At 39.1% G+C, this 19,487-nt stretch overlaps 2 protein-coding genes across 2 annotated transcripts; one reads left to right on the top strand and one right to left on the bottom strand.

Annotated features, from left to right (window-relative positions):
• Positions 1 to 586: 586 nt before the first annotated feature.
• On the top strand, positions 587 to 2,199 carry LOC141901303 (cytochrome P450 1A1-like). The gene has a single exon (XM_074788458.1). It carries the CDS (start codon positions 587 to 589, stop codon positions 2,135 to 2,137), a length of 1,551 nt encoding a protein of 516 aa, XP_074644559.1. The 3' UTR covers positions 2,138 to 2,199.
• LOC141902539 (uncharacterized) lies at positions 2,156 to 19,395 on the bottom strand. Its single transcript, XM_074790316.1, has 12 exons — positions 19,198 to 19,395; positions 18,975 to 19,094; positions 18,125 to 18,773; positions 17,363 to 17,567; positions 17,078 to 17,268; positions 14,584 to 14,756; positions 13,835 to 14,022; positions 13,124 to 13,247; positions 8,139 to 8,543; positions 5,325 to 5,801; positions 4,554 to 4,823; positions 2,156 to 4,370 (listed from the first exon to the last, which is right to left on the bottom strand). The coding sequence occupies exons 1-12, from the start codon at positions 19,280 to 19,282 to the stop codon at positions 4,342 to 4,344; spliced, it is 2,916 nt and encodes a 971-aa protein (XP_074646417.1). The 5' UTR covers positions 19,283 to 19,395; the 3' UTR covers positions 2,156 to 4,341.
• Between the last annotated feature and the right edge of the window lie 92 nt (positions 19,396 to 19,487).

The raw sequence follows: 19,487 nt of genomic DNA, 5'->3' as shown, positions 1-19,487 counted from the left end.
ATTCAAAGCGGCTCAAATTTATCTTGATTGTTCATACTACAAATTATAGCGGGCCGCCTAAGTAGTGGCACACGCGACTATGTCTCGCGCCGTCATAATCACTATGTTACTTCTTTTCATTCAGATTTTGACGGCTTTATTTCTAGTTCAATTATCTGTATCTATTCTATATTTTGTTGAAAGTATCACAAAAACGCAAACGATTCAAGAATGTTCCATACTGGGAAAACTTTTGCAGCCACTGAATGAATAAGCCGTCACCGTCGTCATCGGACACTGCCCCGTCCGAGTCCTCCAGGTCACAAATAAGTCATAGATTTTCTTGCGTGCGATAACATTGTATTTCGACTCGGTAATTCCGGATTAGCTAGCTTTCATTTTATGCCTGAACAGCAATGAAAAGAAAATTTATATAAGTACCGTTAATTGTGTTGATGTCATTTGATACTAAAAGCACGTGGAAATCCATGTGACTTGTGTCCCATCTATATACAAAGTCTTGATTAATATATATTCTATTTCGGCAAACAATTCAATCACCTCTAATCCGTCGGACTGTACAGATCGATGGGGAAGGAACTACAAAATGTCACTTTTATTGGAAATGGTACTGAAGTTTGCGTCGACGGGTTTATGGTACGACTGGTTGAGTGCACTAGTATTGGCAACGTTATGCGCAATTTTGGCCGCAATTCGTTTTAGGTTTTGCGACCAAAATGATTCGATTCCGGGTCCAATGGGTATACCGGTGCTCGGGAACCTGCTGCAACTAGGAAAAGAGCCTCAGAAAACTTTGTCGAAGATTTGGAAAAAGTACGGAGACGTCTATCAGATTCATCTCGGTAGCAGAAGAACCGTGGTTCTTAACGGTGCAAAAACTATTCGTAAGGCGCTCGTTGGACAGGCTGACGATTTCGCGGGTAGACCCGATTTCTATTCTTTCAAATTCATCGCTGGCGGGAAAAGTATGGGGTTCGGAGACTTCACGGCCAGATGGAAGATGCACAGGAAAATTGCTCAAAACGCCCTCGGCGTATTCATAAACAACCAACACAACCCTATTGAAATAAAGATTCAGAAGGAGGCGTTGGTATTAGTCGATAATCTAGTCGACTTATCTCGAAGAAATCTACCAAATGGGATAAATCCTCACGACGAGATCTACCTGTCCATCGGTAACATCATCTGCGCGATATGTTTCGGTCGAAGATACGAACGCGACGATCCTGACTTCATGGAACTCGTGAAGACCAACGATGAATTCATGGCATTCGTGGGAGCGGGAAACCCCGTCGATATAATGCCGTGGATGAGACATTTCACCAGGGGAGCTTTCGATAAATTCTTACAGATTCTCGCGGTGATGGAAAACCTGTGCAAACGAAAACGCGAGGAACACGTAGCAACGTATGACCCGTCGCATATCAGAGATATGACGGACGCTCTTATCAAAACAGCGCAGGATATTCCAAACGAAAAGAAATCCGAAATAGGGCTGACAGATGAACACATTTTGAACACGGTTCAGGAGGTTATCGGAGCCGGTTTCGATACGATCTCCACTTCGTTACTGTGGGCTATTTTATACATGGCTTCATATCCCGAATACCAAACACGGGTCCACCACGAAATAATGCAGGTTGTCGGCGACTCCAGGTTGCCGCGGACGAGTGACCGTTTACCATTCACCGAAGCATGTATCTACGAAACGATGAGATCATCTTGTATATTCCCGTTCGCTCTGCCGCATAGTACGACTAAAGATACGTTCTTGAACGGTCACTTCATTCCTGAAAAAACTTTAATATTCGTCAACCAGTGGTCGGTGACACACGACGAAGATGTTTTCCCACAACCGGACACTTACGATCCGTACAGATTCATTACCAAGGATGGGAAATTGAACAAATCGGTTATGGACAAGTTTTTCCCCTACGGCTGCGGGCGAAGACGGTGTCCGGGGGAACAGTTGGCCAAACAAGAACTATTCATTTTCTTCACGACGATAATGCAAAGATGCTGGTTCGAACCCGCGCTCGGGGTCTCATTATCGATGGAGAGTAAATACGGCTTAACGCTAAAACCGCGGGACTTCAAAGTTAACGTTATTCAAAGAAACGATAAATTAACGACATAACTCGATATCTAATCATTCATCAGAATTTATTTACCAATGTTTGTCGATAGATTGCTACAAAAAATTACCTTGTAATAAAAACGTTATTTAGTCGTGTGAGCTCAATTACTATGAACTATTCAGTATTACAGTTTATGGAATTTGTTGACTTTTGCATCGAAAACATCTAAGGCGCTCGAATTTGCTGTACATTAATTTTGCATTATTGATATGTTTGAAATAAACCGGCTTTCATCAAATATATAACCAGTTTGAGATTCAATTTCTTTTTCTGTTTGCAGTTATTGTAAGTACAATTGAATAGATTTGTATTTCGAACATGTTTTAGAGTTCACAAGTTTTTAGCAATTTAGCAAAAAAACATCCAAAGAAGTAACAATGAAAATTCGTTGAACACCACTATAATTATGATGTAGTGGTGATGGTAGGCGATGAGAAATAAGCATTCAGGATTTTTGATGGATAGGACTGAAAAATTGCTCCGACAGAAATCATGGATTCAATAAAATATTTCTAATATCTGTGATTCAATATTAATAATAATAATAATAATAATGATAATAATAATAGTAATAAGTATAAACATCGACGGTACAAAATAACAATAAATGCCACTTTACATAGAATGGTCTTGTACTAATGTCAACTTAGCAAACTTTTTACGCAAATGTATTACAGAAGAACTCGCTTTAAAATTCAACTTTTTTTCCATGCAGACATGCATTAAATTCGGATGAAATATTTGGTCCTTTTAACCTGGAAGCAAGTAAACTGTTATTCATAATTCGGATTTTACTTCATTTGGAGAAATCTGGCCAGTCCCTAGTCATCCGAATAAAGCGAGTTCTACTGTAAATTGTTAACAGAGATGATGATGACTATGACCGGTACCTACTTACTGAAGTATATAAAGAAATTGATTATAGAACTTGCCCTACGTAGTAGAGAATGCAAGGGCTGAAAACCCTGGACACTTCTTCATAGTATACGTATGCACTTATGGCGCTAAAAAATATCTCAATTACGCAACATGAAAATCTCAACAAAACCAATCCTTCTATTTGGATGAAGTTATCCTAGGAATGAGAAACGCTGGTTCAACTAATTTTGGTGAAAAAGGATACGAGAATAACTTTGATTGCTAGTTATGTACTACATGTACTACAGAACGACAATACTGTAGATAGCATTTTGGGGGGCATGAACAGTTGATTAAATGCACAAATCACTACAAGACGAATCAACTTCTTTACATTATATATATAGCACGTTTATTTACAATTTGAAAACTCTGCATGCCGCAGTTAGTTTAAGATTATGAAAATCTGGACCTTTCTTCCATCAGGTATCAGCATAATAAAATTGTCTAACTTTTAAACTCTGCATTGTTTAATCTACGAGAAATCTATTAACTTTCTTTTATCACAGATAATAAAATAAATTATACCCCAATTTATATTGCAGTTTTGCTATCGAAGGACCGGTAACATCGTGTGGATGAACCAGGGGGGTGGATAATCGGAATAACTCAATAATCATTAAGGATTTTTATAGCAAATTTGCGCGAGTAGAGCTCCTAGATTGGTAAAACAATTCGACCCTTAGAATATCAAAGAGTTTTACTATACGGTAGCAGTCAGATAGGTTAAATTATCTTTTCGGTAGATTTCATACGATAACTACTCTGTCTGGCCCCCTAGTACATGTTTTTACTCCATTTGAATAATGTTTATTAAATGTTCAGGCCATGCTTAAAATCATCAGAGTTGACAAAATGCCACAAAAAATCTTTCGACGATTACAAGAAGCTGTATACAACATATATGGACATCTGATTCATTTTCTAGTTACATGTATTCATTTACAGTTGATCAAGAATGAGACAAGCACAAATGAGCAATTCTTAGGTTATAAGTCAAATCATTACAATTGCTACTACGCAATCTACGAGGATTTCTCTTCCACCTCGGTCGTTGTCTGATGTACCATGCGCACTATTGCCACTAGGCTTCACCAAATTCTGACAGTCAGCAGTTCTTTTGATACAGGTGATATGCACAACATATGCAGCGCTCGTTTGCGAAATAGTCTCGAACTTAAAATCGCCGTCCTCATCGTGGAATCACAGTAGTATCCTTCATATTACAAACATGACTAGCGCGTCCGGTATAACGCTGAAACGTATGCGCAACGACTATAGTGTACTAGCTGCCATTGAACAAAACTTCATCAACTGAAAATAAAAACACTTTAATAAAATATATGTCCATCAACTAAGCAAATCTTCGATCTCAAGGATAATTAACTGTACATATATATCTTTGAATGATATCATAGAAGTATATGTTGAAGAGACACACATCATTGCGAGTATAACTGCAAATGTATACTCAAAACACACGGCTCGGATTCTTACCGTCTTGTACGGATATGGTAGGAAGATTGGAGGCACAAGGCAAAATCTTGTTAGATCCGGAATTGTGACGCTTTTTCGTCGTTACGACTTTGTCTTGAGATCGAGTGAGAAGAGAAGCCAACATCGGCGCTCTAGAACTGATGCTACCGACGTTCGGAGTGACTATGCACTGGTTGCTGACAGTGCTATTCGACGGCACAACCGGGTGCGTTAAATCGCTTTGTATCGTGTTGAGAACTCCGTTCGGTAACATCGCAGATCCTGTTGTCACTGAAAAAATAACAAACATAATCCTATAAAACATCGGATACAGAATAACATCTTTATTCAAGCAATGAGCATGTTGTCCAATGCTTCTATTTGGTTGGAGTTTGACAAAATCTTCTTAACCCATTCAGTGCGTCTACACCGCAGTGCAGTGTATAAATTGATGGAATTTGCTAGTACAACGCATCGCGCAGCACTGATGACGTAATTGGTGATTAGTTTTTATCTCTTTTTTGCACCTGTCAAACATAGTGGAATATCAGTTACCAACGATAAACCGTGCAGTAATGGTCACAATATACTGGTATGCCCGTTACTCAACACGCTGGGGTGGAACTTTTTTTAAAAACATTCTTTAATCATCTCAGGCACTTAAGGGTATTAATAAGTCAGCAATGAATGGGTTAATCAAAATGTCTCAGTTGACGCTACATTGTACAATATCATTTACAGGCATAGTTTTCATTTTTAAAAATTAATTTAACAGAAAAATCATTTACATACCTTGAATGATAGTGACATTAGGCGGTAACTGACCATGAACTGGTGGTAGAGACTGAACAACAGTTGGTTGAGATATAAGCTGTTGACTGTTGATGGACATTTGTATTGGCTGCAGCGATTGCGGTAACGTAGCTTGAAGACCCGGCTGCGTGGGCACTGATGTTTGCGACGGAGGCGCAGTGAACTGAGAGAACTGCGTGCCTTGCATCGAGACCTGGTTCGGCAATAAGACAGCGGGCAACTGATCCCCGGTGGCGGTCTGTTGCGGTTCAGTTGATAATTGTGACTCGAGTGAACTCTGATGTTGTTGGACTGGATTCGTTGTAGTGTCATGGGACATGGTCACGTCGTGACTGTCTGTCACAGGTACGGTCGTGGCAAGAGATGAAGTAGGCAATCCGATTCCGGCTGGCAACTGAAATATCTGCGACGTTTTCTGTTGCGTCTCTTGTATCAGTTTGTTCAATTCAAGTGCAACTGGAATCAAAATCGAATAAGAATGGATAAATATAGCTGCATAGCAGCGATAACGGGTTTTCTGCACAGTCTTGAATCCTGTTCAACGATGGATTTTGACAAAGCATTTGATATGGTTCAACATCAGCCATTACTAAACAGGCTATTAGAAAACGGTATCAATGATAGGTCGCTCAAATGGCTCAGCAGTTATCTCTGAACGAAAACTTGTAGCCGAAATCAACGGAATCTTGGAATAAGTCCGTCTAACTAGTGGAGTCACGCAAAGTAGTATCCTAAATCGTCTTCTGTTTAATGTCCTGACAAATGACATACACAGTAATCCAAAATATACCAGACCGAGTAAATTTCCAAAACGACCTTAACACGCCGATCGACCAAAAAACTTAATGTTCCAAGAAAATCTTGTTCGAATGAAAACAATTCTGTTTGATCGAACAATACGCTTTTTGCTTGAACCAAAACTTTTCTTCATTCTGACAAAATGTGTTCGAATAAAAAGCTATGTTATTGTTGAAATGAAGAATTTTTTGTCCCGGCAAAGAAATTTGGTTTAGCGAAAACAACTTTTTTGGAACGAATGTATGAATGAAAACAATTCTGTTCGATTGAACGAAATACTTAATACTTTCAAACGTTCAAAGAAAAAACTTTTTACAATATACTTGTTCGAACGAAAAACTTAATGTTTTTGACAAGAAAATTCTGTTCAAATTAAAACAATTCTGTACGATCGAATGATTGTTCGAACGAAAAACCTTTCGTTTGGACAAGCCGTCGCAAAGCCGACCTACGTCCGGCTTAAGTCATTAGCAATTAATGAAATACCTGTTTCATTTATGATGAAAAAACTCAAATGAAAAGTCTGGCTTATAAAGCTGTCTGCTCAGACGAAATTTTCAAAAAAACTCTTCATTTTTGCCAATAAAATTGATAATTGTGATTGATCGTTGCAAGTCAGAACCAGTTAATAACTAATTAACATGCATTTTAATAAATCTGATTCCTCCTATACAGTGAACTTAGCTTTAACCTAGTAGAGGCTACTAGCCTATGTAGGCCTATGTATATGCATAGGCCTAACATCCGGACAGATTGGTCGTAGGCCTATTGAATAACAACCCTCCTAAATATCATAAATTTTGTTTTGAAGTTCAATCCAATGAGTCCGTTAATAAACGCAACAATTATACTGTGTTTGTTTGAGACAGTAAAGGTCAGTTCCGGTAGGCCTAAGCCTTAAGGTCGCGTAAAACTCGATAAAATCTTCAAGCGACACAGCGAACGATCTCCTTTCCTCCACAGCGAACGCTTACTCCGAATGTCAAGTGTGAGTCCAGCATTACGGATAGGAGTGTGTTATATACTTGTATTTAGTAAATACCTTGTGCATTTGACAATGATCGGTATGTACTGTAGGAAATATAGAGTATTGATGGTATTGATATAGAGGTTGAAGCCCGTGGCCGAATAAAGTAATATATTCTTTTATTTTGATACCTCGTCGACATAACAGCTTTTCTCCGCTATATCTCTTCGGCGTGTTTAGTTTAGGCCTACGATTCCCCGGTACACTAAAGATTTATCTTAGTAAATACACGGTTAATTCGGTAAAGAAAAATAGGTATTGTTAAACTAACTCCTTGAAACCCGCAGCCAAATCACTGGTAGCAATAAATTAATTTGTACTCGATTTGATTCTCATGATGAGGAGAAACTCGCAGCTGATCCCCGGAACGACGATGTAGTAACACACGTCGATTCGTCAGTGTTTACGGCTCGACAGTGCTTTTAAAATCTTTAGTAAATTTCCAGTGTATTAGTAATATGATTTGATGAGGAAAATGGGCTATTGTTAAAATCACTGTTTGAAGACCGCGGCTGAATGTGAAGTCTGTGGCAATTAATTAGTTCATTTATACTTGAATTGATAATCGAAGTGACAATCAGCCAGCGGGTTGATTTCGGGATGACGACTCGAAAAACATGTCGCCCCATTGAATAGGGCTAAATTTTCGATGTTTACGGCCCGACAGTGCTTTTGTAACGATGATTCGTGAAAAAACACCCGGGGTATTTGTAGATCTCAGTGAGCTGAACGATATCATATGGATTGTATATGAAACAGCGGTAAGGTAACAAAGCCTATGTTCTTTTGGTAAAAATAGTGTGGAAGAAAATAATAATAATAATAATCACGCGGATATCAATAGGGTTTTCTGTGAAATAACAGAAAACCCTAATTAAATGAAAATTCCTCCAGCAGGTGCTGGGTAATTTGGGAAAATTATTCTTGAGATATCAGAGGAGGATATGGAAAATATCATATTTAGTTACCTGGTGATATGCTGAATTGTAACGGTTTCACATGGTTGACCGATGGCGAATGCGATGTGTCCATCTCAGTCACCTTCGTAGGATTGTTGAACTGGACCAACGGTTCCGCCGCTGGGATGCTGGTATTCAGATAAACCGAAGAATCTAGATCGCAGTCCACTTGGTCACTGTTCTGCGTCGGCTGCGTATCCATGGGAACGTCCACTTCCACTAAGTGCACTTTTGGTACGGTAGTCGCTTTCATATTCAGCTCGTTCCTCTCTTCGAACTTGCGAACTTCTTCCAGCTTCACTTTCACTTCGAGCGGTGCAGTCGTGGCAGGATTTGCTGCGGGACTGTGCGGAGCTGACGATTTTCGACTTTCGGCCAGTGATTTTTGCTGTTGCACTGCAGGATCATTGGTCACTGCAGTTAAAAATACGAACAGCAGTTAGTACGATGTATAGTACTATCGGAATGCAGTTATGCAGCGATGGTGGTGGGATGGGGAAAAACAGGGCAAAACGTTACAGGTCACGACTATAAAATGTACCAGCAAATCGTACAAAAATTACCCCTAAACCGATATAATTGGACCAGAATATGATGCCTACATTATAAAGCTAAAATATATATATCAAAACGAAAAATCCTATCCCAAGGAACAGGGTATTTTATTCGAGGCCCCTTGTTAATCTAATTCTTAATATTGGTTTCAATGACCTTCGTTCAAATTTCTTCCTAATGAAAAAAAAAATGCGCTAGAATCGGAAAAAATTTGCTATAAAATTGGATAGCCCTGTGAGTTCTAAAGGCATGCATAGAGGAATGGTGATGAAATACTTGGTTTGAGCATGTACTAAAAATGGACATCGGAAACGCTTTCACGGCTATTGCCTGGCCAGCATTTTAATGACTTATGTAACAAAATGTATGAATGAATGATGAACGCAAAAATCATTTTATGCTGAAATCCACCTAGAAAATAACAGAAGCAAGTTATATACTAATGATGATAATAATAATAATAATAATAATGATGATAGGGCGAGACAAAGGCAATCCTGAAAATTCATTCCCACTCAACTAAACACATAGAGAAATATATCATAGGGCAGAAGATATGTACTGCTTAAAATGTAGTCATGCATTCGATGATGGCAAGTTGGGTTTGAAAGCGTTTCCAAATGCCACACAAAGAGTCGAGACCTGCACTAGTGCATAGTTCGTGGTATCTTTTTGGTATCTAAGTTTGAAAGATCGCAGTCACTTTGAGACGATATCTTTCTCTGCCACGCTTGCTTTCAAACAACGTCTGATAATTTCGCAGCAATTAAAGCCAGTTATTCAATAATCTCGTTGAAAATCCATTGCTCAATATGAAAATTATACAAAGAAAAAAAAATTATGATTTCTATTATGTAGTTCATATACCACCAACTAGGCACGCTCATAAACTTCCGATCAAACAGAGGGATGTGTGGCCTGTCTTGTTGGTACAAACCTAAATCCTGTAAAATTCAAATCTGATTAGTTAAAGAAGATCCGCCACGTGGATAAAGGCTTTGCGTTTTTGTTATACTGGAAGAGAACGGTTAGAGCATGAAATCAACGCGACAAAAACCAGTGTCAGACGAATCAAGTCACAAATCATTATGCACATTATCAGATTAAAAACAGCTTGTTGGTAATTATAATCAATGTTATGCAGCAATTTAACATTTACGTTAAACTGTTCTTATTTTTAGCAACGTCCTACCTCTCAACGAGTAGCGTAAAGATATAGACTAACCACCCCGACTTGAGACGACAAATTAATCGTTAGCTGCTAGTATTTTTACTTTCTCTTTTTTAACTAACGGGAATAGTAATATTGTAAACATAATCACATGCACAACTAAGTCTAAGGCTTTGATGAATGAATGAATGACAATAGGAATGAGAATATGCTGGCATTGATGATTTTTGAAATGACGAAGAAAATAACGAATTCAAAGACATTAAGAGATCTTTTAAGTTGACCCTATGACGTTCTTTATCGAAGAAATTTCAAAAATTCTTTTTGGTCTTTTCTGATACGAAGACGCCGATACCAATGACAGTTGACGTATCGCCATCGAAATTGAATATAACTCGGACCGCGTGACGACGTAAAAAGAAAGTCAAAGGACCGAGAGAGTATCGAAAGAATCAAAAACATCACTGACGAAGGCGCGCGTTGTTTATATAAATCAATCAACGAAATCAAGCCCAGACATAGTTGTGCAAAGGAGAGCAAAGATTGCGTATCAAAACCCACGAGACCTGTACTGGGTTTAAGGCGTGACGACGGCTCGAGCGACTTGTCAATCCACAAGCAAAGGGCTACGTAGTAGTCTTCTACCATCCGCCGCATCATCCATATCTTCTGGCGAATGCTGAAGAGAGAACAGGGTTACAGATCCTATCCGGACCTCTCCAGACAAATACATGTTTGACGCATGTATTCCGTACAAGTTCATACACATACACAGGTTACATATATATATAAAATCACAAAAGACTGAAACGTTATATATACATATTTCATAGATATGGTTCGATCTCGGTAGAATCTATCAAAATAATTTTCGCCGATGTCGTTATGATTCAAGACGTAAGTACGATAAATCGAATACAAATCAAACGTTTCATCGAAGGTGTATCTCATTTTAGTTGGATTAGACGAGTCGAATAATCATCATTCGTAACTCGAAATGGAATGTTTCGCAAAATAATGCAGTTTTCGATAGTATCGAAGGATGCGCTATCGTTTTGTATGTTAGAGCTCAATGCTGTCTAGTTAATTGAAACCCTAAAGTTCATTCGGTCATTTTTATTTTTCCTTTAAACGAAACCAAGCAAGTCGTACAAACGACGACGTACACCATCAGGTTCTTAATTCTAAAAGAGCAAATAAACCTAGCGACCGCCCCCCCCCCCCCCACGCATATAAGGTTGAATATCAAATATATGTTCTTACACAATGAAAGTCTGTTTCCCTTAACGAACATTATATCTTACCGGACCAGACAGCAGAGCTTTTCCCAGAGAAAGAACCACAAAATTAGAACACAAAGCTGAAAATCAAAAGTAGCGATTAAACATGAAGACGAAGGAAACGTTTTGGCGTAAACTGAATGCTGTATTTAAATCCAAACGGCTAACTCTTAAATGCACTGGCAAGAAATAATCAAAATCATAGAGAATTCCAGCATCGAATACGCTTCATTCATCTTCTCGAAATTATGCATGGTTTTTCGTGGCCACTGAGAAAGCGCTAAATGTTAAAATCACGTATCGTATACACACGTACGTACATGAAATGACGTACGCCGTGGACGTGATTCGAAAAAAAGATTCCGACGACCCCTCCCCCCAAAGTCAACAGTAATGCCCGCATAAGCATCGCCTCAGCAGCCACACTACGGACGATCCATGTATGCAATAGCCAACATACTCGAGACGAGATAGAGAGAGCGAGAGTACGCTCTACTTGGCTAACTGCATACGAATCCGATCCGTAGTCATCTAAACTCAAACCATCGACGCTATCGGGTATATCGATTCTCGAACGGAGCCAGTGCCGCTACTTTTTTTTCTATTTCGAAAACGATCTTTCTACGGATATTTTTGGCGTTCATCACACGTAATTGGATACACGATAACTAACGCGACGAAGTTTTGAGTTTAGATCAGTTAGGTATACATGTTCTGCGTTTTAAAACCAACCCTGCCAACTTTTCTTCCGACGCGACGTTCAATAATCCAAACCGAATGGACAAGTTAAATCAATGGCATGCCCGTAGATTTCACACAGCACTCTCTACTGAGAATTATTATGCATAGGAATCTATGAAGGCAATATAACTACATGCGACAATCTACACTAGTAATTATTCGATAAAACAACCCTCCACTGTGCATTTACATGCAATTAATCTTCACGAAAAATTTCTTCAACTTTTTTCGATTCATTGACCACTAATAAACTGGAGAAGTCTCATACACAGTAATGGGTTAGCTTGTTACGCTCAGCTAGCATATTATGATATCGTTTTAATTTCTTTTTGGTTTGATTTGGAAGTTGGCAACGTGTCCTCATTAGAACTATGAGATTTTATGTTGTTTTTTTCTTTCACTAATGATATTACAGATGATATTCTTCACGTATCTCTCTTGTTGACTCGGTCGAAACACGTATTTCAAGGTGGCATTTCGCAGTCAACTTCCATCATATATCTATATGTATGAACACTTAATGATAACCTGTACATCGATCAAAGTTAATTATCTTCAAGACAACATTTTGAAAGAACGGGGTCAGGGAACATTATGAGTTAGTAAGCGCGTATGAGCAATATCTACTAACACCTGAAAAACGAAGCGGAGACCGGAAGTTGAGGACGAAACACCAACTTGAAATTTGACGAATTTGGAAGAAAAACACTCAAAACATTTACAAGTCTCTGCACGTTAAAATTCTCTCTTTGCACAGCGAAATGTGGCTATTGCATTTCAAAAGCACAGGGATGACTTTATACGTAGCTCAATTTGAATCTCATCCTAAAAGAATAGACGATAAATGATGAACGATGCGAAGGTTCTACAAGTCGTGATAACAAGCACATCAGTGAAGTACGTGGTACATTCAAAATATAGGACTTCCAATCCGAAATGCATCGATCTATATGTTCATTTCAAAATCAGGCTCATACGAAAACAGCGCCGATAAATTGGTTCAAGACGTTCACATTTTTTTCGAAAGAGTGAACATTTGACTAGGGGCCGAATATGAGATCTCATAACACGAGCGATGGTGTAATAGTAGTCGTAGAAGAAATATAGCACTATATGAAAAGGGTAAATGCCAACACGAATATCTATTATCAATAATAATATAATATCTATCTCATAGTACAAATGAGGCACTGAGTTGGTCGATTTTCGTTTCGTTAACCGCACGCGACGATGATTCGATGACTTACCAGGTCGGTACTCGAAAGGCCGAGATTCGCCGATTCGTTCGCCGCATTGAACGAACACGTTCGCAGACACCGGATTCAGTATCGTTTCATCGACGTATTTGGGAACGATCGCTATCAGGTGCGACTGGAAAAAGAAAACGAGATTCTTAAGTAATTTCTAAGCAAAATGCGATATATCAATAAGGGGGATAAGAAGACGGGAACCTCCCGCATCTAACTGGGTGGCCACTTTCCACCCATGTACAAATCCCCCAAGTTTTTTTTTCCATGTGTGATATAACACGAAATACGAGTTCTAGGTTTAATATGTTCATTATATCCCCCAGAAATAGAGAAATACGCTGTCAATGGCACTATCCAAATTCCCTGAGTTTTTTCTGGGATCATTCATTTATTATGTACGCATGAAATCGGACTTTTTCAAAAAATGAATGATCCCTTTTAATTTACATTTTTCTGATTCTCGGAATTTTCCTGGTCACTGGCCACCCTGTCTAATGAATAAAATTGTTTCTTGTTTTCATAACTTTTCTCAAAAAGATATTCAAGGTTGTGAAAGCCATAAAATTAAACTTTCTTGAAATTGATCTCAACTCTTATCAACAGCTGAATACGGTTAGCCAAGTTGAAAATTGGTCTCGAAAATTCCTATTTCTAGCGTCCAAGCCATAAAAAACCGGATATTCATTTATGAACAGCCTTTCAACTCACCGAATGGAAATATTCGGGTAATATTTCAGCCTCTTTCTCCCAGAATACCTTCTCATTTCGCAACTCCTGGAATATCACTTTAGTGCCCTTCATGAAATTCTTGCCAATAATAAACATTTCGTCACCACCTTCCACCGACGCCGAGTCCAACGATTGCTTACAAATTTCCGGCTGACCAACTGGTTGAGCTGTAAGAATACAGGAAAATAATCTGATTTTCACGATTAGAACTAACATCGTACAGATGTGAACCGTCTTTTTGTTTCACTGTCATCGAGAGGATCAGATAACATCGCAGGAGACGTTGCAAGGGATTATGAAATCGATGATTATTAAGACTGGATATTGTGAGCAAGGCTGTCTTACAAACTCTATACCCAGAAACCAGTCCCAAGACACCTCATTTTTTTACATTCGTCAGTTATTCTGGAGGTTTCATTGTAAGGGACAATTCATGAAAATACATTCATCAATTTGTACACCTGATTGCTGATGTTAACCCCATAGCTCTATGCAACTTTTAAGCTGAGCATAGGCGTGATCACACGGAGACGATTTGGCCCGGGTAAAATTTGCACGGATTAGACCCGAGTCAAATTTGGCCAGTGTCAATTTAGAGAGCGTGTTTACATTTGATCCGGGTCAATAATGCTTGTCTGGCCTCGGCTTACATCAATCTAAATGAATAGCCTCTTACCGGAGAGTAATCTAATTAAGGTTTTAACCCTGGACAGTCAGGATATACTTACTACACAATATTGGTGAAGATGCTGTTTGAAGGATAAGATCAGTACCGGATTCCGATTTCACTTTTACTCTGTAGATTAACCGAGCTTTTGTGCTCTTCTTTTTTGATTTGGCGATTCCAATTCGTTGTTCGACATCGGCGTTTCGTAACTTCAGTATTCCAACACAATCCAAGCTGGAACCGCATATTATAAATAACATAGAACTAGAACGTGGCATTTGCATGTATGGCCGATAACCTCCATTTTCAAGAGGTGGACAACAGAGTTGTTTCACCCACAATACTAATTCAACAAACAATGAGCATTTTTGTTCTGACGTTTCGGGAGGATTACTTCCACCCATCTTCAGAGATTTATTTGAAAAGGTGGGCATCTCGACTGTCCCAGCGCTGAACATGAAGTTTCAGGGAAATCCATTAATATTTACAATCCCTAAGGGCATTCCCGTATAATCCCCGATGACACCAGCAGAAGGTGAGAAATAAACAAATAACGCCCAGCATCGAGTTTTATTCAGCTCTATCACCATGGAAACTATACTACATCATATCCCGATATTGCGGAGACATTTTTATATTTAAACACATCTCAAACTCGCCACGGTCACAAAAAAGTTTAACTCTATGATTTCATTTCTTTATTGATTCAGTTTTAAATCTTAAATCGATTTGGACCCAGAAATCTTATATATCTTTCAATTCATTTGACACTTTTCAACCAACCATACGAGTGCGAACAAATAGACGTGGCTTACGCAATGTACCGAAAAACATTTTTGAATGTACCACACTACCTTTGCTCATTCAATACTTGGTACTGATTATTCTACGTCTGACCATTTATTAATTCTATCAGTCAGGCGACTGCGATAAGGAGATAAGCTCGTAACTTTGCCCATTAAATACTTGGTGCATTTTTTCTATGACTAAGAACCGATTAATCAATTTTATCAGTCAGGTATTGTCAGGCAACTGTGATAGGAAACAGATAAGAGTGACATACTGCGATTTTTGTGTGCCCACTAACTTGGTTCTGGTGATTGTATGACGTCTGATCAAGAACCATGAAAGCGAGGTCATCTATTAATCTATCAGTCAGTCGTTATCGGGTCATTGACATGGCACGAACGTGCATGATTTGTGAACCTTTGCGCTTCTATTTCCCGGTATTGATCCTATGACGTCTGACCAAGAACCATGTAATCAAATTTATTCTTATCTGTTCACTCTATCGCAGTCATAATCAGGTGACTGTCCCAGGTAGACCATTTGTGCATGACCATTCGATATTTCGTACTTTGTCACACGCGAGAATCGAATTCATACTCAAAATCATGTAATGTAGTCCCTAATCAAGGGATCTAAGAAATCAGACCATCGTCATTCATCGCGGAATGATCAATGGCTAAAGTACAGTACAGATCTACATTTGTGATTTATCGCACTTTTGCCTATCATAGCTTGATACATTTACGATGTCTGACCTCTAAATGAGAAGTATGAAATTAGGTTCATAGTCTATGATCTAGATCATTGCGCTAGTCGGAATGATTACCCCAGGCGCGACAACTTCACCTATTTTTCGCATACGCAATATTCATTCAATTTAAACCTGAATTTACTTTGTTAGTCGGTGCACTTGGAAACACTGCCTTTGTTCGTTATTATGTTTGAAAATGTCTAACCGCAGCGAACAAATAAATTATGTTCAGATCGAATCATAACTTTGTTTATTTCCCTTTCATTCTCGGAGATCACAAGGAAATAACAACATGAAAAGAAATATAAGAATCTGTATAATCAATGGTATGCATAAATTGGCGAAGAGCCAATCTTTCTATGCGCGCTTTAATTAAACAAGAAAAGTTCCCACACCAAATGTTCCCACAGCAAAATGTTACACAACTGACAATGGACCAAATCCATTATTAAAGAGCATATGTTTTATGAACTGGAGATAAATCAAAACCGGCTGATTGTTTCTTCCATGAAAATCTTTTCAATTCGTCTATGCTACAGAAATATGCAAGGTGAAATTGGATGTATTCAAAAGAAATGTTTTTGAATGCTATATATGCCTATTGTCTGATCGATAGAATTAGTGTCAGGAGACTGTAATTTGACAGAATATTCATCAAATAATCATATGGTTCAGGTCTGTCTTTACAAAAAACCTGACGTCCTGACATAATATGCATTTTTGAATAAACAATTACGCATCTAAATAGATTCTATAGAAAAACACTGTTGATACCAAAAAGCTCTATGTGAAAATGCATGAAATACCAAGTTCTACCATCCCTTTCCAACAGGCTAAAGTCCACTGAATATATTAATGAGTCTTATCATCCATTGGGTTGGCCAACTCTATTTCTCTAGCACTTTCCCTTACTTAAGACGGAAACTGATTTTACGCGCACTCCGGCAGTATCAACAAATTCCCCTGATTTTTAGCTTGACGAGGTAAGTGGCCACCACCCTGTTGATGTACTCACCAGATTTCCATGCTCTTATCGGGTTCGAAATCGACCTCGATAACCGTTGTTCCATCGATTGTTCGTTCAATGCATTGCGTCGAGTTTTTACTGCAAACTTTGCAAGCCTGATAGAAACCGTGCGGCTTCACATTGCCCGAATCAGTGCCAACAAACACCTGCAACGTAGCTTTCTGATTATAACCGATTAACTGAAATAGAAATTCATATGAGTGATTAGTTTTTCATTCGCAAATTATCAGCAATAGACTTGTCATATTCGGACGCTTTCAAAAATAAACTCACCTTGACGACTGGATGGCCGGTGCCAGCGTGATCTTTGACGGCACCTCGACTTCCTTCCGTTAAATATCTCGCGCGGTGCTGAACTTCGGGATTCCTCAAAACTTTCAGTTCGATTCCGTGTCGTTTGCTCGGACGAACCGCTGAAAGGGGTTCATCAAAACTCGATTCCATATCGCTCACCTGCGGCGCGTCTTCAATTGTGGCCCTGAAATAAGCATTGTTCTGATTACTAATTTCTTCATCTATGATACCAAATTGAATTCCTGAACAAGGCATCAACAGACAGTAAAGCGCTATATGAGGGTGGCCACTATACAAATTCTCCATGTTATTACACGAAAGAGTGAACCTGAATGAATCCCGTGCAATTCTTTGGATTAAAATGTTTATTCATCTTTTATGAATCACGTATTAAGAAATGCACGGTCAATAACATATATCTGATTTCCTGAGTTTTCCAGATTTTGTGCAAAATCTAGTGAAATTCTCTGATTTAGAATTTCATGATTCCCTGAGCTTTCCAGGTTTTTCAGGTCAATGGACAGTGGTGCCAATAGACAGGCAGTAGGCCTACAGGCTTACTCTACTGATAACCATCTGGTCCAGCAGATGCGCATAAAACATAGGGTCCTATACATCAAATGTACCGGTGTGCCAAGCTCACTTATCATCAATGCCTTACGAAAAATTTCAGATTTCAAACAGGCCGTTTTGTTAGAACTCTAAGATTACCCATCACCCGAACTGGAAATTTTCATTTACCCGTCACAGCTGACTTCTGAAGTGTTGTTTGTCGTCTCGAACACACCCGGCACACCGCAACCGAATTTCGTGAATATAAACTGTGACGACGAAATCGCGCCGGACAGATCGAATCCGTCCATATTGGCGGCGCTCGCGTTGTTACTGTTCTCCGGGGAATGCGGTCCTTCGTTGTCGCTACAACGTTGCGATTTCCGCGGTATCTCCTCGTCGACGGCCGTGTCCGAGTTCGCCGTCGTCGGATACAACCAACTACTGTCCATCGACGAGTCCAACGCGTGTATACTGTTCGAATCAAGATTCAAATCGGCGGCCTCTTGAATCAACGACATTTGTGTATTCGAATCGGACATGAACGGCTCGGGCGACGCGACCCGCGACCGAGGAGACAGAACCTCCGGACTCGACAGCGGACTATAACTCGATAACGACGTCATCTCGTCGTGAACGTGACGTCCGATCAGCGTCGATGAATCGGGCGGGGGCATCAGTTCTTCGTCGGTGATACAAGTCAATACGCTGTCTCGGTTATTATGCTCGATAGATTCCATGGACAACTGGCTAATGCTGTTGTACACTTGCGAAGCCGGCCCCGACAGATTTTCACTCCCACAAAGCAACGGCGATGCCATCGAAGATAATGGATCTGCTGCAAGATAGAAATTTAATTATCTTTTCACGATTTCAATGTTTCACAAAATTCAAAATAATTATGATACATGCAATATTAGCCAGTAACGGGATTGTGATTTAAGATTGGACATTTAACTACTATAGCCTGTAGTCCAATGGAATTGATTGAAATATTTTTAATAAACGTTTAATAAAAAGGAAGGCAACGTCAATAAACCTTTTTCAAGAGGGGTAAACGTAAAAGTTTCGTCATCAAAAAGGCTATTATGGCCCCTGCTGAAATCGACTTCAGAATCCACATGATCCAGAATGTATTTATTTGTAGAATCCATGGTTACTGAAAACAGATGTTGAAAATTAATAGTCTTTCAATGGTGGTAGTAGTAAGAAGTGAAAGGGTTAATCACTTACGGTCGACGCCATTTTGTTGTTTTTCTTACCTTTAGATCGTGTAAGAAGACCATATTCTGACGATTTAACACCAACGATTACGTTCGATACTTTATTGCAATAGTCAGATGGCATGGTATTGTTTTTATTCACGGATAGAGACCATTTTCGTAGACTGTTTCATATCCTATTCAGGTGAAATAACGCTTGAAAACTCGTAAACATTCACGCAGTGCGCGCGATTTTCGCTTTTCTGCTGAAATTCTGGAGCTCTCCTGAACCACATCTCAAAACGAGGCGTAAATTAAAGATTGACGTCATTGTCAACCAATAGGAAACC

This window comes from Tubulanus polymorphus, chromosome 3 (genome assembly GCF_964204645.1).
Source record: "Tubulanus polymorphus chromosome 3, tnTubPoly1.2, whole genome shotgun sequence".
NCBI lineage: Eukaryota > Metazoa > Nemertea > Palaeonemertea > Tubulaniformes > Tubulanidae > Tubulanus > Tubulanus polymorphus.
This window is presented reverse-complemented; position numbering and strand designations above follow the sequence as displayed.